General features: G+C 71.6%; 3 protein-coding genes across 3 annotated transcripts; all 3 read left to right on the plus strand.

Annotated features, from left to right (window-relative positions):
- The first annotated feature begins 3 nt into the window (after positions 1-3).
- On the plus strand, positions 4-10,967 carry NECTIN4 (nectin cell adhesion molecule 4). Its single transcript, XM_066985998.1, has 9 exons — positions 4-295; positions 4,076-4,429; positions 5,213-5,503; positions 6,196-6,310; positions 7,167-7,330; positions 8,558-8,705; positions 8,827-8,905; positions 9,296-9,400; positions 9,886-10,967. Exons 1-9 carry the CDS (start codon positions 223-225, stop codon positions 10,132-10,134), a joined length of 1,578 nt encoding a protein of 525 aa, XP_066842099.1. The 5' UTR covers positions 4-222; the 3' UTR covers positions 10,135-10,967.
- Positions 10,968-11,547: 580 nt separating this feature from the next.
- On the plus strand, positions 11,548-18,505 carry ARHGAP30 (Rho GTPase activating protein 30). Its single transcript, XM_066985997.1, has 12 exons — positions 11,548-11,901; positions 12,407-12,509; positions 13,931-14,075; positions 14,166-14,248; positions 14,327-14,434; positions 14,528-14,655; positions 14,740-14,878; positions 15,059-15,159; positions 15,246-15,323; positions 15,768-16,226; positions 16,311-16,510; positions 17,119-18,505. Exons 1-12 carry the CDS (start codon positions 11,793-11,795, stop codon positions 18,475-18,477), a joined length of 3,012 nt encoding a protein of 1,003 aa, XP_066842098.1. The 5' UTR covers positions 11,548-11,792; the 3' UTR covers positions 18,478-18,505.
- Positions 18,506-18,938: 433 nt separating this feature from the next.
- USF1 (upstream transcription factor 1) lies at positions 18,939-24,969 on the plus strand. The gene is given in 12 exon segments (XM_066985999.1): positions 18,939-19,070; positions 20,715-20,808; positions 20,957-21,006; positions 21,138-21,256; positions 22,174-22,275; positions 22,360-22,552; positions 23,238-23,325; positions 23,433-23,491; positions 23,949-24,043; positions 24,295-24,354; positions 24,356-24,424; positions 24,530-24,969. Coding segments are annotated over 11 exon segments (933 nt in total). The 5' UTR covers positions 18,939-19,070; positions 20,715-20,800; the 3' UTR covers positions 24,620-24,969.
- The last annotated feature ends 681 nt before the right edge of the window (positions 24,970-25,650 follow it).

Consider the following 25,650-nt stretch of genomic DNA (forward strand, 5'->3'; position numbering starts at 1 on the left):
CGGCCCCGCCCCGCCCCGTCCCGGCTCCGAGCGGCGCAGCACCGGCCCCAACGCCGCGCACGGCCCGGAGCCGCCCGGTTCGGCCCGGTGCAGCCCGGTTCGGCCCGGCCCGGCCCGGCCCGGCCCGGTCCGGTTCGGCCCCGTTCCGCTCGGTTCGGCCCGGTTCGGCCCGGATGGTGCTGGCCGGGAGCCGAGCAGCGCCGTGAGCCCGCAGGTGTCCGCATGGCCCCCCGCGGGATGCGGCCCGGGACGCCCGTTCTCGTCTTCCTCCTCCTCCTCCTCCTCGCCGCCACCGGTAAGGGACGGAACCGGCACCGGCACCGGCACCGGACCGGGGGCTCCGGGGCCGTTCCGCGGGACCGAGCCCCTGCGGGCGGGGAGCGGCACCGGGAGCGGCACCGGCAGCACCGGTTGCTCCGGGCCGGGCGGGGGGGGCGGGCCGGGGCTGGGGGCACCGGTACCCCCGGGGCTGGGGGCGGAGCGGGACCGGGCGTGCGGGGAAGGGGGGGGGGGGCGGACACGCGTGTCCGTGCGTGTGAGTGGGTGCACACGCGTGTGCCTACGTGGGTGCGCTTGCGTGTGCACCTGCGGCTCCGTGCACCTGCGGCCGTGCCCCCGGTGCGTGTGCCCCGGTCCCGGTGCCCCCGTCCCGGCCGCGTGCACGCTCGCGTGTCCGTGCGTGTGTCAGCACCGTGGCCGTGGGTGTGCCCCGTGCATCCCCGGCTGCCGCTCCGGTGTCGTCGCCCCCCCCCCCCAAAACCCGAACGTGGCGGGGCCGGGGCTGGGGGGGGACACCGGAGGGGGGGGGACGTGGTGAGGGGACGGGACGGGACGGGGGGGGCACCGCGGGACCGGGGCCGGTCCGTCTGGGGACGCTGGGGGACGTGGCAGGTTGCGGGGGGGGGGGGGACAGGATCGGGGGGGGGACACACGGTGGGGACGGGGCTGGTCCCTTCGGGGACGTTGGGTATGGGGGGGGCAGGGCTGGGGGCGGGGGGGAGCCGCGGGGACAGGGGGACCGAGGGGGGACGTGGGGGGGGGACACAATGGGGGGGGACACAATGCTGGGGGGGGGACACAATGCTGGGGGGGGGGACACAATGCTGGGGGGGGGACACAATGCTGGGGGGGGACACAATGCTGGGGGGGGGGACGCAATGGGGGGGGGACACAATGCTGGGGGGGGGGGGACGCAATGCTGGGGGGGGGGGACACAATGCTGGGGGGGGGGGGACACAATGCTGGGGGGGGGGGACACAATGCTGGGGGGGGGGACACAATGCTGGGGGGGGGGGGACACAATGCTGGGGGGGGGGACACAATGCTGGGGGGGGGGACACAATGCTGGGGGGGGGACACAATGCTGGGGGGGGGACACAATGCTGGGGGGGGGGGGACACAATGCTGGGGGGGGGGACACAATGCTGGGGGGGGACACAGGGCTAACCGCTCTGAGCCCACCGTGGGAACGGGGCTGTCCCCTCTGGGGACACCCGAGGGCTGTCTGGGAAGGGACACGGGGGGGGGGGGGCGGAGGACGCACCGTGCACCCCCAGGGTCCCCCCCATTGTCTCTGCTCTCCCATTGTTCACACGTGGGGGGGGCGTTGTGGGTGCTGGGGAGGGGACGGGGACAAAGGCTCAGCCCCCCGAGGTGGGTGCTGCACCCACGGGTGCTGGGGGGGGGGGGGCATGATGCCCTGCCCCCTCCCCCACCTGCCGTGCCTCAGTTTCCCCACTCGCGGAACCCCCGTGGGAAGGGGCTGGGTGCTGCTGGGGGGACGTCACCGTCACTGCGGTGGGTGCTGAGCCCCCCCCTGTCCCCCCCCCCAGCCCGGGGCTCAGCTCGGGGGGGCTCCGTGGTGGGAGGCGGGGGGGGGGCGGCACAGAGCGGGGCCAGCCCCGAGGTGCGTGTGTGCAGGTGTGAGCGGGAGGGACACGCGTGTGCACGGTCACTGGGCTGGGAGCCCCCCCCCGTGCGTGTTCACGGCGGCTGTGGGCGCACACGCGTGTGGGTGCATCGCTGGGGGGGGCACACGCGTGTGTGTGCGTGTCCCCGCCGGGGCCACACAGCCGTGCACAGGGCACGAGCCCACGCGTGCGAGTGCCGCACGCACGGAGGGGGGGGCATCCCGAGCGCAGCCCTGGGTGCGAAGGCGCGGCCGGCCTTGCACGCGCGTGTGCCCCCCTCCCGGGACCCCCCCAGCCGTGCCGGCAGGCCCGGGGCCGCATCCTGCAGCGCGGCGCCGAGGCGGTGACCCCGCGGGAGCCGGTTGAGCCGGTTCCCGGCCCCGTTCCCACGCGCTCGGCCCCGTTGGGTGGGGACGCCCCGCGGCGGGGGCCCGCTGCCAGCGCCGCCGCCACCCCCCGCTGCCGCTGGGACCCCGCCGTGGCCCCCCCCGGAGCCCCCAGCCCGAGCGGGGGCTTTGCTGCCGCACCGGGGGAAACCGAGGCACCGGGCGTCGCGCGCCGCGGGGGGGTGGCGAGAGGGCCGGGATCCAGCGACCGGGGCAGCATGGTGGTGACGAAGAGCCCGGCAATTACTTAATTAATACGTCGACTAATCGAGGAGTTGGGGGGGGGGGGTGGCAATTAAGGCCAGTTTAATTAAAAGCCGTGGGGGGCTCGGCGGGGGGCGGCGGCGGCGGCAGCGGGAGCCCCCGCGGTGCCGGTGCTGGTGCCGGTGCCGGGGGCGGGAGGCTCCGCAAGCCGCGGCAGCGCCCGGCATGTGCGCGGGCCGGTTGGGCTGGCCTCGCAGGCACGGCCGCTCCCCGCCACGCCGCCCGCCCGCGCGCCCGCCCCGGTGAGCGCTGGGTGGGCCCCGCGCATGGGAACGCCGCGGCGGGCGAGCTGCGAGTGTGCCCCGGCGCGTGCAAGGGCCGGGAGGGGGCCCCCGGGTGCACCCAAGGGGGGGCGTGAGCGCGGTCGACGCACCCGAGAGTGAGTGTGTCCCCGTGTAAGGGTGCGTGCAGGTGTGCGTGGCTGTGTCTGAGTGGGCCTGAGCGTGTCTGAATGTGCCCCTGCGTGCGGGAGTGTGCGTGAGTACGTGCAAGCGTGCAGAAACGTGCCCCAGCGTGCTGCCGTGCCCATGGATGTGCACGCGTGGTGAGCATTTGCGAGTGCACGCAAGCTCGCACAAGCACTTCCAAGTGTGTGAGCATGCCAGTGACACGTGTGTCCAAGTGTGCACAGGGGTGTGCAAATGTTTATAAAGCATGTACAAGTGTGTCTGAGTGTGCGCGAGCACATTTGTGCATGTGCAAGCACGCCTAAGCATGTGTGAGTGTGCCCCAGCATGTGGAAGCAAGCATGAGCACATCCAAATGTGCACGAGCGTGCCCAAGCATGTGAGTGTACACAAGTGCACTTGAAAGTGCATCGGTGTGTCCAAGCATGTGCAAGCATGCCAAAGCATGCACAAGCGTGCCCAGCCGTGCCTGAGCACGCGCAAATGTGCACAAGCGTGCATAAACATGCTGAAGCACGCGTGGATGTGTGAGTGCACACACATGAGCATGTGGAAGCTTGCGGTAGGTGTGAGCACATGCATGTGCCCAAGTGTGTGTGAGCGCACTCAGCATCTGAGAGCACACCACGTGTGCTCGAGTGTGAGCACACCCGAGCCTGCATGTGTGTGCACGTGTGCCTGAGTGTGCATGAGTGCATCTAAGCATGTTGAAGCGTGCAGCCATGCCCAAACATGCTTGAGCATTTGTGAGTGTGTCCAGGCATATGCAAGTGCATGTGTGAGCGTGTGGAAGTGTGCACAAGTGTGCCTGAGTGTGCATAGACGTGCTGGAGCATGTGCAGGTGTGCCCAAGCCCGCATGTCTGAGCAACCCCCACTGTTGCACATAGACAAGTGTGTCTGAGTGTGAGTGCCTCCAAGTGAGTGTAAACACAAGTGCGCCCACGTGTGTGCAAGCACGTACAAGCGTGTGCAAGCACGTACAAGCGTGTGCAAGCACGCCTGCCTGCGCGAGTGCACCCGAGCGCTGGTGAGCGTGCAACGCCGCGAGCACACCAGCGCCCCGTGGCGAGTCCCGAGGCGCCGGTGCCACCCTTGGGTGCCCGCAGGTTGCCGGTCGGGGGTGGTGGAGGTGGAGCGCAGCGTGACGGCGGTGCTGGGCCAGGACGTGGTGCTGCCGTGCCGGTACCGGGCGCAGGAGGGCGAGCAGGTGGTGCAGGTGACGTGGCTGAAGCGGGGCCCGGCGGGGCACAGCGCCGAGGTGGCCGTGCTCAACCGGCAGCACGGCGAGCACGTGCAGGACGCCTATGCGGGCCGCGTGCTGCGGCGGGCGCCCGGCGCACTGGAGGACGGCGCCATCGTCCTGCGCAACGCCGTGCAGGGGGACGAGGGCGACTACGAGTGTCACCTCATCACCTTCCCCATGGGCAGCTTCGAGGGGCGCCTCACCCTCAAGGTGCTGGGTGAGTGCCTGGCGGCGGGCGCGGGGCGGTGGGGGAGTGGGTATGGGGTAATGGGATGATGGGGAAGGGGCGATGGGCGCAGGACGATGGGGTGGCAGGCATGGGGCCATGGGGTGATGGGGCAATGGGGTTGCAGGCATGGGGTGGTTGGGATGATGGGCACAGAGACACGGGGTGGTGGGACAATGGGTACGCGGTGATGGGGCAGTGGGTATAGGGTCGTGGGGCCATGAGACAATGGGATGGTGGGCATGGGGCAATGGGATGGTGGGCATGGGGTGATGGGCGTGGGGCGATGAGCATGGGGCAACAGGGTGTCGGGCACGGAGCCATGGGACAATGGGCATGGGGTGGCAGGCATGGAATCGTGGGATGATGGGAATGGGGTGATGGGCATGGGGTAATGGGGCAATGAACATGGGACAATGGGGTGGCGGGCATGGGGTCATGGGGCGATGGGCGTGGGGATACGGGGTGATGGGCATGGGGTCATGGGACGATGGGCATAGGGTGGTGGGCAGGGGGCTGTAAGACAATGGGATGATGGGTACAGGGTGACGGATGGGGAATGATGGGGGTGACAGGCATGGGGCAATGGCTGATGGGCATGAGGTTGATGGGCACAGGGTGATGGGCATGGGACAATGGGTAAAGGGCAGAGGGCGATGGCTATGGGGCGGTGGGCATGGGGGGGAGGGCAGGGGGCCATGGGCATAGGAGGCAAGCCATGGGTAGTGGGCAAGTGGTGCTGGGGGCTCGGGGGTCTGACGCCGCTGCCCGCAGTGCCGCCGCTGCCCATCCTGAACCCGGGGCCACCGCTGGAGGAGGGCCAGGGCCAGACGCTGGCGGCCTCGTGCACGGCGGAGGGCAGCCCCGTGCCCTCGGTGCGCTGGGAGACGGAGGTGCGGGGCACCAACACCACGCGCCGCTCGGTGCACTCCCGCTCCGCCTCCGTCACCAGCGAGTTCTTCCTGGTGCCCGGGCGCAGCATGAACGGCAAGAGCCTCACCTGCGTGGTGGCACACCCCGGGCTGCGCCACGAGAAGAGGATCACCCACCAGCTCAGCGTCGCCTGTGCGGCACGGGGACCGTGGGGGGCGCTGGGGACACGGGGACCGTGGAGGGCGCTGGGGACGTGGCGACCATGGGGGGTGTTGGGGACACGGGGACCGTGGGGGGCGTTGGGGACACGGGGACCATAGGGGACATGGGTGGCATTGAGGGCATGGGAGGTACTGGGGGGCGTTGAGGGATGTGGGAGGTACTGAGGGCATGGGGACACTGGGGACAGTGAGGGGCATGGGGGACACTGGGGATGTAAGAGATGTTGGGGGGCGTGGGGAACACTGGGGGCATGGGGGGCATCGAGAGACATGGGGGAGGCTTGAGGGCATGGGGGACACGGGACAGGGAGGACATGGAGGGCACTGGGGGAGATGGAGAACGTGGGGGACACCGAGGGACAGGGGACACGGAGGGGCATGGGGGGGTAGCGGGCGCTGGGGACACGAGGGACACAGGAACCGGGGTGGGTGGGGAGCAGGGGTGGCAGCGGGACACGGGGAGCCACGGGCTTTGGGGACATGGAGGATGGGGGTGTTGGGGACACGGGGGGGCTTTGGGGACCTCGGGGGTGTGATGGGCACAGGGGACACGTAGGAGAGGGGGCGCACTGGGGACTTGGGGGCCCTGGGATGGCGGGGAGGGGAGGGGTGTCACCGCCTCGTCCCCGCCTGTCCCCTCACTGTCCCCTCGGTGTCCCCCAGACCTGTCGGACGCCTCGGTGCTGGGGCACTCGGAAGAGTGGGCGGAGGGCATGGAGGGGGCCACGCTGACCTGCCTGGGGGACGGCAACCCGCCCCCCACCTACAACTGGACACGGTGAGGCCATCGGCTGGCCCCCGCGCCTGGCCTCGTCCCCGCCGTGTCTCCCCTGGGGTTTGGTGGCCCTGCCGTGTCCCCTGCTGGTGGCCCATGCGCGTGTCCCTGTCCTTGTGCTGCCTGCGGGTGGCCGTGGCCCTGCCGTGTCCCCTGCCCGTGGCTGTGCACCCGTGTCCCTGCCGTGTTCCCGCCTGTGCCCGTTTCCCCCCACCCATGTCCTTTTCCCTGGCCTGTGTCCCCCCATCTCTGCCCGTGTCCCTCCTGTGTCCCCCTGCCTTTGTCCCTGCGGTTTTCCCTGTCCCTGCCCTGTCCCTGCTGTGCCCGGGTCCCTGCTGCTTCCCCCTTGCCCACATCCCTGCTGGGTCCCCTCTTTGTCCCTGCCACGTTCCCTGTCCCTCGCATGTCCCCCTGGTCTGTCCCCGTGTCCCTGCCGTGTCCCCTTTTGTCACTCCCCATGTCCCTGCCGTGCCCCCATCCCTGCTGTGTCCCCTCCTTGTCCCTGCCGTTTCCCCTCTCCCTGCCGTGTCCCCTGCCTGTGTCCCTCCCGTGTCCCCCCCCTGCCCGTCCCCGTGTCCCTGCCGTGCCCCCAGCCCCATCCCTGCCGTGCCCGCGTCCCCGCCGCGTCCCCCTGCCCGTGTCCCTGCCCGTGCCCGTCCCGCCGTGTCCCGCCCGGGCGTGCCGGTGCCGCTGCCCCGCTCGGCGGCGGGCGCTGCAGGTCTGGCCGTGCCCGGGCAGGCCCCGCGCCGGCCGGGGCTGGGCGTCAGCACCGCGCACCCGTGGGAACGGCGCCGGGCTTTGATGCCGGCAGCGCCGCGGCGCCCGCCCGGGCACGCCGACGCTCACCGTGCCCCCGCAGGCTCAACGCCCCGCTGCCCGCCGGCGTGCGGGTGAAGGGGGACACCCTGGTCTTCCAGCGGCCCCTCGCCGCCGCCGACGCCGGGGACTACGTGTGCCGCGTGGCCAACCGCGTGGCCACCAAGGAGGCGCGGGCCAACGTCAGCGTCAAGGGCAGGGCGGCAGGTGGGCGGCTCGGGGGGACCGGGGACGCCGAGGGTGGGGGGAGCGGGGGGAGGCTGTGGTGGGGGGGGTGCTGCTGATCCTTCTGCTTCTGTCTGTCCGTCTGCCCGTCGGTCCAGACTTGCTGCCGTGTCCCTTCCCAGGCTGTCTGCCCGGCTGTCTGTCCCTCTGCTCCTCCCTGCCCTCTCTCTCTCTCCGTCCATCCGTCTGTCCACCCCCAGAGGCTCCTTTCCACCCGTTCGCCAGTTTGTCCGTCCATCTGTCCGCACGTCCATCCATCCTCCCCCCCCATGTCTTTATCTCTCTCTGGACTTTGTCGTTTGTTCGCCCACCCGTTAGCTCCGCGCCATTTCACTCTGCTCATCCTTCGCTTGTTCTTCCATCTGTTTGTCCCTCCATCCATGCCACTTCTCTCTACCCGCCCACGTCCATCTGTCCACCCATCCATTTGTCCATCCATCCATCCCTCCATCCCCGCCACTTCTCTCTACCCATCCACGTATATCCGTTCCCGCCCAGCCACCCCCGTGTTCACCCACCCCCCCGTTCACCCGCTCCTCTGTCCCTGCGCTGACCCAGCCCTCTCCCCGTGCCTGCTCCGCCCGCCCGTGCGCTCACCCTGCTGCTCATCCTCCCGTCCGTCCACTCATCCTCCCAGTGCCTGCTCATCCGTCCTTCCGCCCATTTTCCTGCTCAGCTGCCTACTCACCTGCCCAACCCTCCATCCGTGCGCTCACCTCTCCGTGCGCTCATCCCTTCAGCCATGCACTCATCCGTCCCTCCCTCCATCCCTCCGTGCGCTCATCCCTCCAGCCGTGCGCTCATCCGTCCCTCCGCCCACCCACCCGTGTGCTCATCCACCCAGCCAAAACCCCGGCCGCGTACTTGTCCTTCCGTCCGTGTGTTCATCCATCCACCCACGTGCTTCTCCCTCCCTGCCTCCACGTTTTCATCCGTCCATGTGCTCATCCCTCCCTCCATGTGCCATGTCCTGGACTCCATCCCTCCATCCCTGGACTCGTTCCATCCCTCCCTCCCCGTACTCCATCCCTCCATCCGTCCCTGTACCCGTGCCTCCCTCCGTGTGCTTCGTCCCTCCGTGCGCTCATCCCTCCATCCCCTCACCCCCCTGTCCATCTGTCCCTGCCTCCCCCCGCCCACGTACTCACCCCCCCCATCTTCTCGCCCCCTCCTCGCTGCACCCACCCCCCCGTCCCCCCCCCCCCGCAGAGAACGAGGTGCGCAAGGTGGACCTGGTCTCTGCCTCGGTGGTGGTGGTGGGCGTCATCGCCGCCGTGCTGCTCTGCGTCCTCGTCGTCGTCGTCGTCGTCATGACCCTCTACCACAAGCGCAAGACCAAGCGCATCTCGGAGAAGTAGTAAGAGCCGGGCAGAGGGGCATGGGGTGGCCGGGGTCGGGGGGGTGGGTGCTGGGACCCGGTGGGACCCCGTGGGGCCCGGTGGGACCCCCGGTGAGGTGCCGTCGTGCCGTGCCCGCAGCGAGGAGGAGCTGACGCTCACCAGGGAGAACTCCATCCGGCGCCTGCACTCCAGCCACAGCACCGACACGCGCACCCAGGTGGGGACGGGGGCGCGGTGGGCGTGGGGGGGGCCCGGGGTGGGAGGTGGGGGTGCGCTAGGGAGGGGATCTTGGGGTATGGAGGGTGCTGGGGTGCTCAAAGAGGGCTGCACATTGGGGTGCCCATGGGGCTGTGTGTTGGGACGCGGGGTGTTGGGGTGCCAAGGGGTGCGGGGCAGTTGGGTGCCCGTGGGGCCAGGTATTGGGGTGCTCTTGGGGTGTTGGGTGCTTTTGGGTGCCCACGGGGTATTGGGGTACGTATTGGGGGTCTGGGTGCGTGGGGCACCGTGCGTTGCGGTGGTGGTTGGTGGTGCTGGATGGGGCGTTGGGCACCGGGGGCCCGAGGGGGGTCCCGTGCTGTGCCCGGGGGTTCCTCACGTGGTGCTGCAGCTGGAGGAGACGCTGCACCTGCGTGCCGAGAGCCGGCAGGGCAGCCTGCGGGGGGACAGCCTGCGGGGGGACAGCCTGCGGGGCACCAGCATCTGCTCTGCCATGGTGAGCACCACGGGCCGCCGGGGGGCTCGGGGTGGGGGGCATGGCGGGCAGTGCCTGCACAGGGCTGCAGGAGCACGTCCTCCACCTGTGTGTGTGTGTGCAGCCCCTCCTCGTGTGCAGCCCCCCCTTTCATGGGTGCAAATCCCCTTGGACACGTGCGTGCTCCCCCTCAGCGCACACCCCTCTGTCTGTGCGTGCAAACCCCTCTTGCACGTGCAGCCCCTCTCTGTGTGCACCCCCCCCATCCGTGCATGCACCCCGCTTTCATTCATGCCCCCCTTTTGCGTGTGTGCATCCTGTCCGTGCGTGCAGACCCTTCACTGCACGCACCTTGCAGTCCCCGTCCCCACGTCCCCATCCCAGGGCACAGCAGCACCCCGGCCCCGTCGCTGCCCCTGGGACAGGGGCCACATCCCTGGGGGCGGGTGGCAGTGGGGCCCCCCACCCTGACCCGCGTCCCCTCACCCTGACCCGTGTCCCCGCAGAGCGAGGAGGCCGAGGGGCGCAGCTACTCGACGCTCTCGACGGTGCGGGAGATCGAGACGCAGACGGAGGTGCCGGCGGCCCCGCTGCTGCCTGCCCCGGAGGGCAAGGAGCCGAAGGAGGAGGAGGAGGACAGCGGGGACAACCCCATCAAGCAGGCCATGACCCACTTCGTGCAGGAGAACGGCATGCTCCAGGCCAAGCCCACCACCAACGGCATCTACATCAACGGCCGCGGGCACCTGGTGTGAGCGCGGCGGCGGCGGTGGCGGCACGGGCCGGGCCGGGTGGCGGGGCGAGGGGGGGGACGCGCAAGGGACCCCCGTCCCCTCCGCGGCTCCCCCTGCTCCGCCGCTGCCCGCCCGCTGGCTGGCTCGGGGCTCGGTCCCCAAACGCCGCCCTTGCTGCTTGCACCGCGCCCGGGACATGCACCGCGCCCCAGGAGGGGGCTCCGGCCCCCGAACCCCTTGCTGCTGGCACGAGGCTGGGGACACGCGCCGTGCCCCGCTCGGGGACAGCAGTGGCAGGCCAGAAAGGAGGTGACAGCAGCGCCCAGGACCCACGGGCGCCGGAGCCGCCGGGCACCCACAGGCGTGGGGACATGGGGACGCGGGACCCCACGGACAGACGGATGGGCGGGAGTCCCGGCGGGGCTCAGACCTCCCCCCCAAAACATCCCTTCGGACTCTGGGTCGGCTCCTTTCCGCGCGCAGCACTGGGGGACCCCCGGGGGTCCCCGCTCGGGATGCGGTTCGCCGGTGGCACTTGGGACGCTTGTGTCCCCTCCCCGATCCCGGCTGTCCCCTTCCCCCCATGGCACAGACACGTCCCCCCCCTCCCCCTCCCACCCCAACCCTCCAAACCGGGGCTCACCCGTCCCACCCCGCACCCCCAGACCCTGCCGAGGGGCCCCCCCGAGCCCGGGGCTGGCGGCGGGGGTCCCCATGGGGCCGCTCGGCCGGGGGTCCCGCTGTACATAGAGCCCCAGCGTGTACATACCTGTACAGGACGGGGGTCCCCGTCGCCCTTTCGTATCTGCACTGCTGGTTTTGTAAATAAATCCCGCGCGGGACCCTGGGACCGAGCGTTGCCTGCCTCTGCTCTCGGCTGGGTCTGCGTGCAACACCTGGGCGTGCCGGTGCTTGTGCATGAGTGTGCAAGAGCCTCTGGGGCCGCACGCGGGCGCAGTCTGTGCACCCAACTGGGCGGCCTTGGTGCGAGCACGGGCCCAAGTGTCCACATGTGTGTGGATGAATGCAAGGGTGTGTGCAAGTGTGCAGAACTGCATGAGTGTGTGCGAGCATGCACAAGCATATACAAGGACGCGTGAGATGTGTGTGAGCATGCATAAGTGCACATGACCAAATGTGAGCAAGTGTGCACAAGTGCACAAGCATGCCTGAGCATGCACGCGCATGTGTGAGCATGCACGAGTGTGCGTGAGCGTGCATGAGCGCGTGTGAGCATGCACGAGGCCCAGGTAAGGATGCCCAAGTGCACAGACCCGTGTGCGAGGACGCACGAGTGTGCACAGCCGCGCGCCACCATGGAGCGGGCTGCGCAAGGACGCGCGGCCACGCGCGAGGGAGGGTGCGCGAGCGCGTTCAGGAGAGCGCGGAAACGCGCGGCCCGCGCCCTGCCCTGCGGTTTTGACGCGCCGAGGAGCAGGAAGCGGCCTCGAAGGCGGCCGCCGCCTTCCTGCCCCCGCCAGCGGGGCGCCCCGGGCCCTCGAGGCTGCGTCAGGGCCCCGGGGCCGCGGCACTTCCTCCCCGGGGCCGCTTCCGCCCGCTGCCGCCTGCCCCCGGCCGCGCTGGGGCTTTGGGCGCCCCGCTCCCCGCTCGGGCTCCTCCTGGGGCTGGGCCCCGCCATGGGCAGGATCTGACCCGCCGGGGGGGTCCCTGCCGCCCCCATGTCGCTGGCGCTCAAGGCCCGGCAGAAGGCGAGGCGCAAGGGCGGTGCCAAGGAGCGGGTTTTCGGCTGCGACCTCCTCGAGCATCTCCAGCAGTCGGGGCAGGACGGTAAGCGTGGGGAGCGGGGACCCTGTGCTGGGGGGGCCTCCCGGGGGCCCCCCCGCTCCCCTCCATCTCCTCCGTCCCTGGGGGTCGCCCCCCGCCCCCGGCCCTGTGCCCCCCAGCGGAAGCGGGGAGGGGACGGCGGTGACGCACGCCATGCGGTTGCATCACCGGGGCTTGAGCAAGCGGCGGAGCTGGGGTGCATCCTGCAGAGCCCCCCCCGAGATTTTGGGGTCCCCACAGGGCTGGCATGCCCGATCCAATCTCAGCTCCCCGCTGCACCCCGTGGTTTGGAGGGGGTGAGCCCTAGGGGCTCGGTGGCCTCGTCCCCAGGTCCTGGTGGTCTCAATCTGGACATGGGGACCGGCGGCACCGCAGGGACCCCGCCGTGGTGCGGACCCGCTCCCTCCTGTCACCCCCCGCGCTCACTGGGGACAGGGCCCGGGGCCTTGGGAGGGGTCGGGGGGCTCCGTGGGGGCCGATGCCAGACCCGGCGGTGCCCGTCCCGCAGTGCCCCAGGTGCTGAGGAGCTGCACCGAGTTCGTGGAGCAGCACGGGGTGGTGGACGGCATCTACCGGCTGTCGGGCGTCTCCTCCAACATCCAGCGGCTGCGGTGAGCGGGGCGAGGGGCCGGGGAGGGGCCGGGGAGGGGATGGAGGCAGCAGCGGGGGGATGGAGGGCGAGGGGAAGAGGGAGCTGGGATGGAGATGGGGACCAGGAGGAGACCGGAGGGTGGGAGGTGGGGATGGGACGGAGATGGGGCCGGGTGGAGACAGAGGAGGGAGTGGGATGGGGATGGGACCTGATGGGATGGATTTGGGAAGGGAGATGGGGTTGGGACCAGGATGGAGGGAAATGGGGACGGGACGGGACGGAGATGGGACCAGGTGGGGTGCGTTTGGAGGGAGGGGTGAGACGGGGATGGGATGGAGATGGGGCCGGGTGGAGACAGAGGAGGGAGCGGGATGGGGATGGGACCAGAACGGGGCAGAGAAGGTGGAGATGGGGACAGGACAAGGCGGGACCAGGTGGGAGGGAGGCAGGGATGGGTGGGCATGGCACCGGGGGGTGGAAATGGGGACGGGATGAGGCAGGACCAGAGGGAAGGGGACGGGGAGAGGACAGGGAGGGGGCCGCAGAGGAGGGAGGTGGGGTGGGGATGGGTGAGGACAGGAGCAGGCGGAGGGGAGATGGGGATGGAGGCAGGGCCAGAAGGGGTGGAAATAAAGTGGGGGGACAGGGACAGGGCCGGGACCTGCCCCCGGTGCTGGACCCAGCCCCTCCGCCCCCTGCAGCCTTTCCCTGCCCTCCCCGCTCCCTCCTGCTCGCTCGCTATTTCGTTCCTGCTTTTACCTTTTTTCTCCCACTTCATTCATTTCTGTTCACTCTCTCATTTGCTCTTTCATGAATCCTCTCCAGTTCTGGGCCATTTTTTTTCACTCTTCTTCCTTCCTTCCCTCAGCTCTGTCCTCCCTTATTTCCCCTCCCCAACACCGGGGCGCTTTGTCCTTCCACCCCCCCCCCCCCGGGTGTCCCCAGCGTCCCCATGTCCCCTGCATCCCCAGGATCCCCAGCACTGCCAGCGTCCCCTGGGTCCACAATGTCCCCAGTGTCCCCCACACCCCCAGTTTCCCCCAGCATTCCCCACATCCCTGGTGTCCCTCTATCCCTGCTGTTTCCAGCGTCTCCAACGTCTCCACGTCCCCAGGGTTCCCCAAATCCGTGTTTCCCTGTACTTCTGGCATCCCCATTGTCCCTAAATCCACCTGTCCCCAAATGCCCATGTCCCTGTACTTCTAGCATCCCCGTTGTCCCCAAAACCCCATGTCCCTGTATTCCTGGCATCCCCATTGTCCCCAAATCCCCATGTCCCTGTATCCTCTGCACCCACCTGTCCCCAAACCCCCACGTCCCTGTATCCCCCGCGTCCCCGAGCATTCCCTCGGGACGCTGGGCAGGGTGCGGGGATGGGGACAGCCACGTCCCCGTCTCCGTTGCCATCTGTCCCCGACGATCCACGTGCCCCACGGGCAGGCAAGAGTTTGACAGCGACCGCTGCCCCGACCTGCACCGGGACGTCTACCTGCAGGACATCCACTGCGTCAGCTCGCTCTGCAAGGCGTACTTCCGCGAGCTGCCCAACCCGCTCCTCACCTACCAGCTCTACGACAAATTCGCCGTGCGTCCCGCTGCCCCCTGGCCCCGGGGACGAGGGGGGGGGGTCCCTGGGAGGTGGCCCCCGTCACGCCGTCCCCGTCCCCCCCAACAGGATGCGGTGGCCATCCAGATGGAGGAGGCGCGCCTGGTGAAGATCAAGGAGGTGCTGAAGGAGCTGCCGGCGCCCCACTATAGGTACGCGGGGGGGCCGAGCCCGCTGTCCCCGTGTCCCCAAACGCCGCCGCCGGCCCTAAGGCGTCCCCGCGCCCGCAGGACCCTGGAGTTCCTGATGAGGCACCTCCTGCACATGGCGTCCTACAGCAGCCAGACCAACATGCACGCCAGGAACCTGGCCATCGTCTGGGCCCCCAACCTGCTGCGGTGAGCTGGGGGGATCACGCACGGCCCCGGCTTTGTGGGGCGCGGAGCTGGGGGGGGGGCCAGGGCAGGGAGCGTACCCCGTCCCCGTGGCAGGTCGAAGGACATCGAGGCGACGGGGTTCAACGGCACGGCGGCCTTCATGGAGGTGCGCGTCCAGTCCATCGTGGTGGAGTTCATCCTCACCCACGTGGAGCAGCTCTTCGGGGACGCCCCTCTCTGCGGTACGTCCCCGCGGGGCCGGGGTGGGGGGGGACACGGGGCCGTGGGGGGGGGGGCGCCCTGACCCACCCCACCCGGTGCCGCAGGCGGCGAGGCGGCACGGCGCTCCCGGCTGCTCCCCGGGGACGGGCAGGCCCCCTACCACGTACCGGCCGTGCTCAGCCAGGGCGACGGGCCCCCCCCGATCCGGCCCTACCACACCATCATCGAGCTCAGCGAGCACAGGTAGGAGCCGCCGGTGTCCCCGCTGGTACCGGTGTCCCCGCTGGCTCCGCGTGCGCCGGTGTGTGACCCCCGCACACGCATGTGAGCCCCTGCGCTGGCGGTCGTGGGCATGCAACGAGCTCGAGCGTGCACGAGCGTGCATGAGTGTGCACGCCGATGCCTCACGCCGGTGCCCCGCAGGAGGAAGGGCTCCCTCAAGGCCAAGAAGTGGAAATCCATCTTCAACCTGGGCCGCTCCAGCCACGAGGCCAAGCGCAAACTGGTGAAGGCGGAGGAGAAAGGTTGGGGCCCTGCCCGCGCCCCAGTGTCCCCCAGCCCCCCCCCGTGTCCCCGCTGTGTCCCCAGCCCCTTCTCCTTCCCTCCCCAGAGGACAAGTGCGGGAAGCTGAGCTTGCGGCCGGCCAAGAGCATGGACTCGCTCAGCTCCGTGCCCTTCAGCAGCGAGGGTAAGGGGAGGCGCTGCGGTGCCGCCTCGGCACAGTGTCACCTCCGTCCCCGTCCCGGTGCCCAGCCACGGCCACGCGGCGTGGCCTGGGGGGCCTGAGGGGAGAGAAAATGGGGACAAGGTGGGGACGGAGAGGGCAGGATGGGGACGGAGACGGGAGGGATGGGGACAGAGGGCAGGAATGGGATGGACAGGACAGGGATGGTGGTGGTGGAGGGAGTTGACAAGGATGGTGACAGAGGGGGCTGGGGTGGTGCTGGACAGGGGACAAGGATGGGGATGGAGGGGACAAGGAAGGTGACAGAACAGTAGGGAGAGGACGGGGCGGTGATGGACGAGCCGATGGCCGTTGCCCCCATCCTCTGGCTTGGCACCATCCCCTGGTTTGGGGAGCCCTGGGGACAGGGGACGCCTGGCCCTGACTCCAGCCCCCCGCCGGGAGCAGAGGACCCCCGGCTCAGCACCGCGCGCTCGGTGAAGCAGCCGCCGCAGCGCAGGGAGAGCTTCGACACCTGCCCCTCGCCGGCGCCGGCGGAGCCCTTCCCCGCGCTGGAGGAGAGCCCCGAGGAGAAGCTGAAGGCGCAGGAGGAGCTGCGGGGCCCCGAGTCGGAGGGCGAGAGCAGCACCAAGTCGGAGCCCACCACCCCCAAACCGGGCCGGGCGGCGCTGGTGGGGGCTGGCGGGGGCCGCTCGCCCGCGGCCACCCGCAACCGTGCCGAGAAGTGCGCGGGGGTGCACATCTCCGGCCCCTTCTCCGTCACCGTCCCCTTCCACATCACCTCCAACCTGTCCCGCCTGACGCGGGGGCAGCCGTGCCCGGCGCTGGCCCAGCTGGGCTCCGCCAGCCCCCCGCCGCCCGCCCGCCGCAGCGCCGGGGAGCCCGCGGCACCCGAAAACCCCGCGGGTGAGACACGGGGGGGACACGGACCCGGTGACGCTGGGGGGGGGGCTGGAGGGAAACCCCCTCACCCCCACGGCGTCTTCCCAGGGGAGGTGAAGGCGGCGGAGGAGACGCGGCTGTCGCTGGAGCTGCGCGACTCCTTCGCCTTCCTGGACAGCCAGGAGACGTGGCTGGAGCACGGCGGGGACGGGGACCCGGCGGCGCGGGCCCTGCCGGGGGGCAGCGACCTCGAGGACGGCGACGGGTTCCTGGCCCTCGAGGAGGGCATGGAGAGCGGCTTCATGAACGTAAGCTGGTGCTGGAGGGCACAGGGGTGGTGACGAGGGGACAGGATGGTGCTGAAGGGCACAGGGGTGGTGACGAGGGGACAGGATGGTGCTGAAGGGCACAGGGGTGGTGACGAGTGGGGACAGGATGGTGCTGAAGGGCACAGGGGTGGTGACGAGGGGACAGGATGGTGCTGGAGGGCACAGGGGTGGTGACGAGGGGACAGGATGGTGCTGGAGGGCACTGGGGTGGTGACGAGGGGACAGGATGGTGCTGGAGGGCACTGGGGTGGTGACGAGGGGACAGGATGGTGCTGGAGGGCACTGGGGTGGTGACAAGAGGGGACAGGATGGTGCTGGAGGGCACTGGGGTGGTGACGAGGGGACAGGATGGTGCTGGAGGGCACAGGGATGGTGACGAGGGGACAGGATGGTGCTGGAGGGCACAGGGGTGGTGACGAGGGGACAGGATGGTGCTGGAGGGCACAGGGGTGGTGACAAGAGGGGACAGGATGGTGCTGGAGAGGTCCGGGTGGCACCAGGGTGGCAGGGTGGGTCTGGGGGCCGTGCCTTGCTGCACTGGGGGTCTCGGGCATGGCCGTCACCCCCCTGCCCCTCCCCGTCCCCAGCCGGGGGAGCCCCCCGCGGAGCAGCCGGCCAGCTACCTCTCCATCGAGGAGTGCATGGACGAGGAGCTGTTCTACATGGCGCCCAGCGGCTCCGACGCCGAGGACGCCGCGGGGGACACCGACTCGGACGACATGTTCCTCAGCGCCCACGACGAGCTCAGCCCGCTGGCGGCCGAGCCCGAGCCCCCCGCCGAGCCGGGGGCGGGCACGGGCACGGCGCTGGGGCCACCAGCACCGCACAGCCCCCCGGTGCCGCGGGACAGGTCCCCATCGCCGGCGGCGCCGTGCCCTGCGGGGGAAGCAGCTCCTGGTGCTGGGGAGCACGCAGCAGACCCCGCTGGGGATGTGGCGGAGGGGGGGGCATCGGGCCAGCCCCTGGGGGAAGAAGAGGAGCAGGCTGGGGGCAGCGGGGTGGGGAATGCCGGTGGCAGCTCCGGCCTGGGAAGAACTGAGGCCAGCACCGAGACGGGGCCGGGGGCTGAGGCTGCACCAGCCCCGGGCTGTGCAGGAGCGGAGCTGGCTCCCGATGCCCCAGACGGGGAAGCAGAAGAAGACGGGGCCGGCGCTGGGCCCCCCACACTGGAGCAGCCGGGGCACGGGGAGCCCCAGCCTTCGCAGGGGTCCCCCCTGTCCCCCCCAGATGAGGAGTCCCCCCCGCAGCCTGCTGAGCCTCCCGTCCCCGAGGCTCCCTCTGAGGCTCTGCCCCCCCCAGGGGCCAGCACGGAGGGCTCGGGTCCCCCCCCGGGGAGCACCCCCATCGCCGCCACCCTGCAGCTGGGGGATGCTCCCCAGGCCGACCCTGACCCAGAGCCCCCCCCCGGCGGGGCCGTGCTGCGCCGCGACGGCAGCGCCCCGGTGCGCCTGGCCTCCCGCCTCGTGCGGGTGCAGCAGGCCCGCTCCGTCCCGGTCGTGCCGCCCAAGCCCCAGTTCGCCATCGTCCCCCCGGCCCTGCGGCCCAGGACCCTCCCGGCTGACGGTGCCAACGGCGTCCCGGCCGGGGCGGTGGCGGCGGAGGAGCGGACGGCTCCTGGCAGCCCTGGGGGGGCGGCGGGACGGCGCGCGGGCTGGCGGGAGGGCGGCAGCGTCTCCTTGGACGACGCCGCGATGGCCGAGCGGCAGCCGGTGCCGGTGCGGAGGATCCAGACGTACGGCGGCGAGGAGCCGCCGCCCGCCGCCCCCAAGGCGCTGCCGTTCCAGCGGGCCCCGCTGCGCCCGCGCCTGCTGCGGCCGCTCAGCTGCGTGGCTGCCCCCCAGGGCCCCGCCACCCGCGGCCGGCCGGGCCAGGCCCAGGACGACGGGGCAGCCCGGGGCACGGCGCGGCGGCCGCTGGGCGCTGAGGGGGCGGCAGGCGAGCGCTGACGGGGGACCGGGGGGGACCGGCGGGGGACCGGCGGGGGGGGGGGGGGCTGGGGGCGGCGGGGGTCGCACTGCCGTGAATAAAGGCTCCGGGCTTCGTGATGTCTTCGCCTCGTGCGGCACAACATGGCGGCAACCGGGGTGGCTTCACGGGGGTGGGGGTGTGGTGGCGCCCCGTGGTGCTACCCCAGCGGGGACCGGTGTGGAAGTACCGGGGAGGGGGGGGCGCAGCCCGCACCGGGGCTGGATCGTGGCGGGGACCTACGGGAGAGGCGGGGGGGGGCGCTGCCCTCTTCCAAGATGGCGCCGCCCTCAGCCAAGATGGCGGCGGGCGGGAGCGCCGCGCTTCGCCGTCTAAGATGGCGCCGGGCACGCTCTGAGATGGCGGCGGGAGGGGGGGGGGGGGGGGGCGGGGAGGCCGTGCCCGGCACCAAGATGGCGGCGGCGGAGCGGCGGAGCGGCGGCGGCGCCCCGGCCCAAGATGGCGGCGGGGGCGGGGCGGGGCGCGCTTCCGCCCGGGCCCGCGATGGCGGCGGCGCGGCGCCGTGCGCATGTGCGGGGCTCCATGGCGAGACAAGGGGCCGAGCGCGCACAGGGTAAGCACCGGGCCCGGCCGGGCCCCGCCGCCGCCCCCCCGCCCCCCGGCCCCGGGGGCTGCCCCCCCCCGCCGCCCTGCCCGCCCCCCGGGCCGCCCCCGCCCCCCCCGGGTCGCTCCCGCCCCCCCCCGGTCCCCTTCTCCCCCCCTTCCCCCCCCTTCCCGTTCCCCGCTCGGTCCCGTGCCCCCCCCCGGTGCCCCCCCCGGTTGTCACCCCCGCTCCCGCCGCCCCCCCGGCCCGGCCCCCCCGGCGCCCCCCCCGGCGCCCCGCCGTGCCTGTCACGGCGCTCTCTGACAGCCCCGTTGTCCCCCCGCCCTGTGCCCCCCCCCCGGCTTACCCCATCTCGTGTTGCCCCCCCCAAACTTGTCACCCCCCCCAACTTGTCACCCCCCCAAAAATTGTCACCCCCCCCAATCTTGTCACCCCCCCCGAAATCGTCAGACCCCCCCCAACTTGTCACCCCGCCCCCCAAACGTGTCCCCCCCCCCCCCGGCAGCAGCCCCGGGGGGGCCCCACGGAGGCCCGGGGGGGTCCCTTTGCTTTGGGGGCGGGGGGGTCGCAGCTGATCGGCCCCAAAGGGCCCAGTTTTGGGGTGCCCCCCCCCACGGCACCCCCCCCGCTCGTGGCCTCGGCCCCAAGTCCCCCCAAAACCCGGGGGGGGGGCACCGCCGGGTGACAGCGGAGCAGGGGGGGCGCCGCCACCACCGCCCCCCCCTGCGCCCCCCCCCCGGGATGCGAAAGTGAAACGGGGCCACCCAAAAACGGCGGCGCCGCCCCCGGGGACACCGGCGGGGAGGTGACGGGGGGGGGGGACGGCCCGGTGGGGACCCGGGGCTGGTTTTGGGGGGCTGCCACCCCCCCCTCCGTCCGACCCCCCCGTGCTGTCCCCAGGCCAGAGCCGGCCCCGTCACCTCCCCGGTGCCACGGGGGGGGGGGGTTGGTGGCCGTGACGGGCGAGGGATGGGGGGGGGGGGGGGCTGTGGCCACCGTTGGGTGGCTTGGTGACACCGAGGGGCAGCTGGGGAGGTTCGGACGTGGTCGGGGGTGGCTCTGGTGCTGTCCCCACGTCCCCCTGTCCTGTGTCCCCCTGTCTCTGTGTCCCAATGTCCCCCCATCCCCGTGTCCCCCTGTCTGGCCCCGTGTCCCCTTGTCCTGTGTCCCCCCATCCCTGTGCCCCCATGTCCCCTCATCCTATGTCCCCCTGTCTCTGTGTCCCCACGTCCCCCTGTCCTGTGTCCCTCGTCCCTCTGTCCCCACGTGCCCGTATCCCCACGTCCCCTTGTCCTGCGTCCCCCATCCCTGTGTCCCCGTGTACCTGTGTCCCCATGTCCCCTCGTCCTATGTCCCCCTGTCTCCATGTCCCCACATCCCCTTGTCCCATGTCCCTCGTCCCTCTGTCCCCACGTGCCCATATCCCCACGTCCCCTTGTCCTGCGTCCCCCATCCCTGTGTCCCAATGTCCCCCCCTCCCCGTGTCCCCACGTCCCCCTGTCCCATGTCCCCCATCCCCATGTCCCCACTTGCCCCTATCCCCACGTCCCCACATCCCACGTCCCCCGTCCCCCCGTCCCCCCCTCTCCCCGCCCCCGTCCCCCCTCTCACCGTGCCCCCCCTGTCCCCGTGGCCCTGTCCCCGTGTCCCCAGGCTGAGCCCCGCCGCCTCGCAGGGCGCTGAGCGGGAGCCGCAGCACCCATCTGCCGCCGCCCTCTGATGCCCGGCGCAGCGGAGCGATGAAGGGGTGAGTGCCGCCGCCCCCCCCCCTGGGCGAAATCCAAATTCGGGGTGGGTGAGGAGGGCGTGTGGGGGGGGTGCGGTGGCTCGGGGACCCCCGCGGGGGCCGCTGCACTCTCCGGGCTGTCCCCACCACGCCGCCCTTGTCCCTGCAGGCAGCAGAAAGCAGCCGAGACGGAAGAGGGCACGGTGCAAATCCAGGAAGGTGAGGGGGGGGGGCCCTGTTCTGGCCAGGGTGAGAGGGGGGGGGCAGCGGGGGTCCGGGGGGGTGACAGGGGCCAGCTGCCGGGTCCCCTCCCCGCCATGGCCCCCCCCCCGCCGCCTTCCTGCCCCAAGGTGCAGTGGCCACAGGCGAGGATCCCACCAGCGTCGCCATTGCCAGCATCCAGTCGGCCGCCACCTTCCCCGACCCCAACATCAAGTATGTCTTCCGCACAGAGAACGGCGGCACGCAGGTACGCGGCGGGGACGGGGGGGGGGGGACATGGTGACCCCCCCCCCGTGGGGCAGCAGGGAGGAGAGGGGTCGGGTTTGGGGGGAAAGCGGGGACGTGGGGGGCACGCGGTGTCCCCTCCGTGGGGCAGCTGGGAGGAGAGGGGTCGGGTTTGGGGGGGGAAATGGGGACATGGGGGGGACACCGTGTCCCCTCCGCAGGGCAGCCAGGAGGAGAGGGGTTTTATTTGGGGGAAAGCTGGAATGTGGGGGGCACGCGGTGTCCCCTCCTTGGGGCAGCTGGGAGGAGAGGGGTCAGGTTTGGGGGGGGAAATGGGGACATGGGGGGGACACCGTGTCCCCTCCGCAGGGCAGCCAGGAGGAGAGGGGTCGGGTTTTGGGGGAGAGCGGGGATGTGGGGGGCACGCAGTGTCCCCTCCTTGGGGCAGCAGGGAGGAAAGGGGTTTTATTTGGGGGAAAGCGGGAACATGGGGGGCACGCGGTGTCCTCTCCGCAGGGCAGCTGGGAGGAGAGAGTTCAGGTTTTGGGGGAGAGCGGGGATGTGGGGGGCACGCGGTGTCTCTTCCGTGGGGCAGCCGGGAGGAGAGGGGTCGGGTTTGGGGGGAAAGTGGGGACGTGGGGGGGACGCGGTGTCCCCTCCGCAGGGCAGCCAGGAGGAGAGGGGTTTTATTTGGGGGAAAGCGGGAACGTGGGGGGCATGCGGTGTCCCCTCCTTGGGGCAGCCAGGAGGACAGGGTCGGGTTTTTGGGGGAAAGCGGGGGCGTGGGGGGCACGCGGTGTCTCCTCTGCAGGGCAGCCGGGAGGAGAGGGGCTGCATTTGGGGAGGGGGGAGCACGGGGAGCGGCGTGGCCGGGTCCCGCACCCCGGCACGCGGCGGGGCTGAGCCGGCGCCGTCCCCGCGGCCGCGGCCGCCCCGCAGGTGATGTACCGGGTGATCCAAGTGGCGGACGGCCAGCTGGACGGGCAGACGGAAGGCACCAGCGCCATCAGCGGGTACCCCGCCACGCAGTCCATGACCCAGGTGCGCGCCGCGGTCGGTGCGGGGCCGGAGGTGGCGCCGGGGCCGGGCGGCGCGCTGGGACACCGCTGTCACCGTCCCCTCTAGGCCGTCATCCAGGGCGCCTTCACCAGCGAGGATGCGGTGGAGACGGAGGCCACGGCCACCGAGACCCACTACACCTACTTCCCCACCACGGCCGTGGCCGACAGCAGCACGTCCGCCGGCGCGGGGACCACGGCCACCGCTGTCGTCACCACGCAGAACTCGGAGGCGCTGCTGGGGCAGCCCACGCCCACGGGTACGGGACACGGGGACAAGGGGTGGGGACGGGGACGGGGAAGGGGGGTGAGAATTAAGGTGGCTGTGGGGATGGGGATGAAAACGGGGATGAAAAGGGATGAAAATGGGGAGGAGGATGGGGAGGAGGATGGGGACGATAAGGGGAATGCGGGTGACGGTGGGGACGAAGATGGGGACAAGGGATGGGGACAGGGACAGGGAAGGGGGGTGAGAATTAAGGTGGCAGTGGGGATGGGGACAAGGATGAAAACGGAGGAGGATGGGGATGAAAATGGGGATGAAAACGGCGAGGGGGATGGGGACGATAAGGGGAATGCGGGTGAGAGTGGGGATGAAGATGGGGACAGGGACAGGGAGGGGGGTGGCAATTAAGGTGGCTGTAGGGATGGGGATGGGGAGGAGGATGGGGACAATAAAGGGAATGCAGGGACAAAGATGGGGACGGGGATGGGGACAGGGACAGGGAGAGGGGTGAGAATTAAGGTGGCAGTAGGGATGGGGACAAGGATGAAGATGGGGAGGAGAATGGGGACGATGAGGGGAATGCGGGGACAAAGATGGGGACGGGGGATGGGGACAGGGCAGCTGCCAGCCCCCGCTGGGGGCGTCGCAGCCGCGGTCCCCGTCGTGGGACGTGGCGGAGCGCTCCCCGCCTGACCCCCCTCTCATTTTGGGCCGTTCAGGGCAATTCTTCGTGATGATGTCGCCGCAGGAGGTCCTGCAGGGTGGGGCGCAGCGCTCCATCGCCCCCCGCGCCCACCCCTACTCCCCGTGAGTACCGGCACCGCCGGGGGCCCGGCGCGCGCGGCGGGGGGCGGCTCAGCGGCGACGTGCGGGCCCCCTGCCAGCACCGACCCCTCCGCTCCCCCCCCCCCCAGGAAGGCAGAGGCACCGCGGGCCACCCGGGACGAGAAGCGCCGGGCGCAGCACAACGAAGGTACCGGGGGCCCTGGGGGGGGGCGGGGGGGGTGTGAGGCGCCCGGGCGGCCCCGGCTCTGCCCCGGGGCTCCGCTTCCAGCCCGAGCAGCCGGCAGGGCGCAGACCCGTGGCCAAACCCTCAGATATTTGGCTGGTTTGGCCCCAAACCAACCGGCGCGGGGGGGGCGGGGGGGGCAGGAGCCGGACCCCGAGGGCAGAGCTCGGCCCCTGGGGTGCTTCGCCTCCGGGGCTGGTGGGACCCAGCCCTGCCCGCCGCCCCTGTCCCCCCCCCTCCTGCCCAGCGCCGTCAGGGGCAGCGCCCCCCCCCGTGCGCCCCCCCAGCAGGTGGGAGGCGAGCAGGGAGACCCCCGGCAGGGTCTGCGCCGCGGGTCGGGGGGGGGGGGGGGCGTCCCAGCGTTGCCCCCGGCGAGGGGTCTCCGGGGGGGGCCGGCTCCGACGTCCCTCTCGGCTCGCAGTGGAGCGCCGGCGCCGGGACAAAATCAACAACTGGATCGTGCAGCTCTCCAAGATCATCCCCGACTGCTCCATGGAGAACACCAAGTCGGGGCAGGTAGGGGGGCCGCGGGGGGGGGCGCGCGGGGCCGGGGAGATTCAGGGCGCGAAGGGGACACGGGGCCGGGATGGCGGGGTGGGCATCGGGGTCCTGCATCCCCTGGGGTCCCGCGTCCCCTGGGGTCCCGCGTCCCTGGGGTCCTGCGTCCCTCAGGGGGCCGTGGCCGTGGGGTGGGAGCCGGGAGCGGGTCCCGGTGTCCCCCCAGGGGGTCCCGGTGTCCCCTCTGACGCCCCCCGTCCCCTCCCCAGAGCAAAGGGGGGATCCTGTCCAAGGCCTGCGACTACATCCAGGAGCTGCGGCAGAGCAACCCACCGCCTCTCCGAGGAGCTGCAGGGCCTCGACCAGCTCCAGATGGACAACGAGGTCTTGCGGCAGCAGGTGAGCGCCGGGGGGGCCCCAGAGGGGGACGGGGGGGGGGGGGGGGGGGGGGCCCGGTGCTCGGGCCTCACCCCTGCTCCCCCCCCGCCCCCCCCCCCCCGGCAGGTAGAGGAGCTGAAGAACAAGAACCTGATCCTGCGCGCCCAGCTCCGCCAGCACGGCGTGGAGATCGTCATCAAGAACGACAGCCACTGACGGGGCCGCCGGCGTGGGGACGGGGACTCAGAGGGGGCCGGCGGCCACTGGCAGCCCCCCCCCGCGGCCGCCTCCATGCTCAGAAGCGCCTCTCCCCCCCCCATGCCCCCCCCCGCCCGGTGTGACATGAGGAGCCCCCCGTTTGGTTTGTGCCCCCGTCCCCCTGCCCCCGGCGTCGCCGTGCCCGTCTCACGTCCCCGCGCTTCGTGCACACGCTCTCGGCCAGGCGGGCGCCGGCCCCGCTGCCCCCCAGCACTGCCTGGACCCCCCCGCCTGCGCCCCCCTCTCCGGGTGTCACCCCCCCCTTTGTCCCCCGCCCCCCCCCAGGGTGTCACCCCCCACCCGGGTGCCATCTCTCCTGGGGGCTCTGGTGGCTCTCGCCCACCCCCCCCCCCCTGACTCTTCCCCCCTCCCGGGGTCCCCACTGGGGTGCGGGGTCCCTGGTGCCGCGCCCCCCCCCTGTTCTTCCTCCTGCCCCCCCCCCGCCCCCCCCGCCTGCTGCAGCTGGCCCGGCCCAGCAGGCCCAGACTTTTTTTTAAAAACTCTCAATTTAAAAAAAGCGAAAATAAATAAAAATAGTGATTTGTTTTTCCAGGCCCTAACGCTTATTCCCCTGCTCCGCCCGCAGCACCCAAGGGACCCCCCCGGTCCCCCCCGTCCCTCCCCCAGCCCCCCTGCCCCCCAGTGAGCCCCCCCAGCTCTGCGTGGTCCCTTTGACCCTATTGTACCCCCCTGCCCACCATGTCCCACCAGTCCCACCAGTCCCCGCGTCCCCTGTGTCCCCTGTGGCCCACCATGACCCCCCCAAACCTTTTTTCCCCCATCCCCAGCGTGTCCCCAACCCTCCCCTGTCCCCCCACATCCCCCAGCCCCAGGGGGCCCAGGGGTCCCGCGGGGGGGGGCGAGGATCAGGGGACGATCACCCCCCTGTCCCCATCTCGGTCCTGCCGGCCCCTCCCCATTGATTTGGGGTGACTGAGCCCCCTCCCCGGCCCCAGGCCCTGCTGGGGGCCCGGTGTCACCTCCGCAGG

The sequence above is a fragment of the Anser cygnoides genome, chromosome 33, assembly GCF_040182565.1.
Source record: "Anser cygnoides isolate HZ-2024a breed goose chromosome 33, Taihu_goose_T2T_genome, whole genome shotgun sequence".
Taxonomy (NCBI): Eukaryota; Metazoa; Chordata; class Aves; order Anseriformes; family Anatidae; genus Anser; species Anser cygnoides.

What these genes read in the sequence shown, in the direction of transcription:
- NECTIN4 (XM_066985998.1), top strand. Translation starts at nt 223, where the DNA reads ATGGCCCCCCGCGGGATGCGGCCCGGGACGCCCGTTCTCGTCTTCCTC. An exon ending in GCACCGACACGCGCACCCAG is followed by an intron (nt 8,906 to 9,295) that starts GTGGGGACGGGG and finishes GTGGTGCTGCAG; the next exon opens with CTGGAGGAGACGCTGCACCT. An exon ending in CCAGCATCTGCTCTGCCATG is followed by an intron (nt 9,401 to 9,885) that starts GTGAGCACCACG and finishes GTGTCCCCGCAG; the next exon opens with AGCGAGGAGGCCGAGGGGCG.
- ARHGAP30 (XM_066985997.1), top strand. Translation starts at nt 11,793, where the DNA reads ATGTCGCTGGCGCTCAAGGCCCGGCAGAAGGCGAGGCGCAAGGGCGGT. An exon ending in CGTGCCCTTCAGCAGCGAGG is followed by an intron (nt 15,324 to 15,767) that starts GTAAGGGGAGGC and finishes CGCCGGGAGCAG; the next exon opens with AGGACCCCCGGCTCAGCACC. An exon ending in GGCACCCGAAAACCCCGCGG is followed by an intron (nt 16,227 to 16,310) that starts GTGAGACACGGG and finishes GCGTCTTCCCAG; the next exon opens with GGGAGGTGAAGGCGGCGGAG.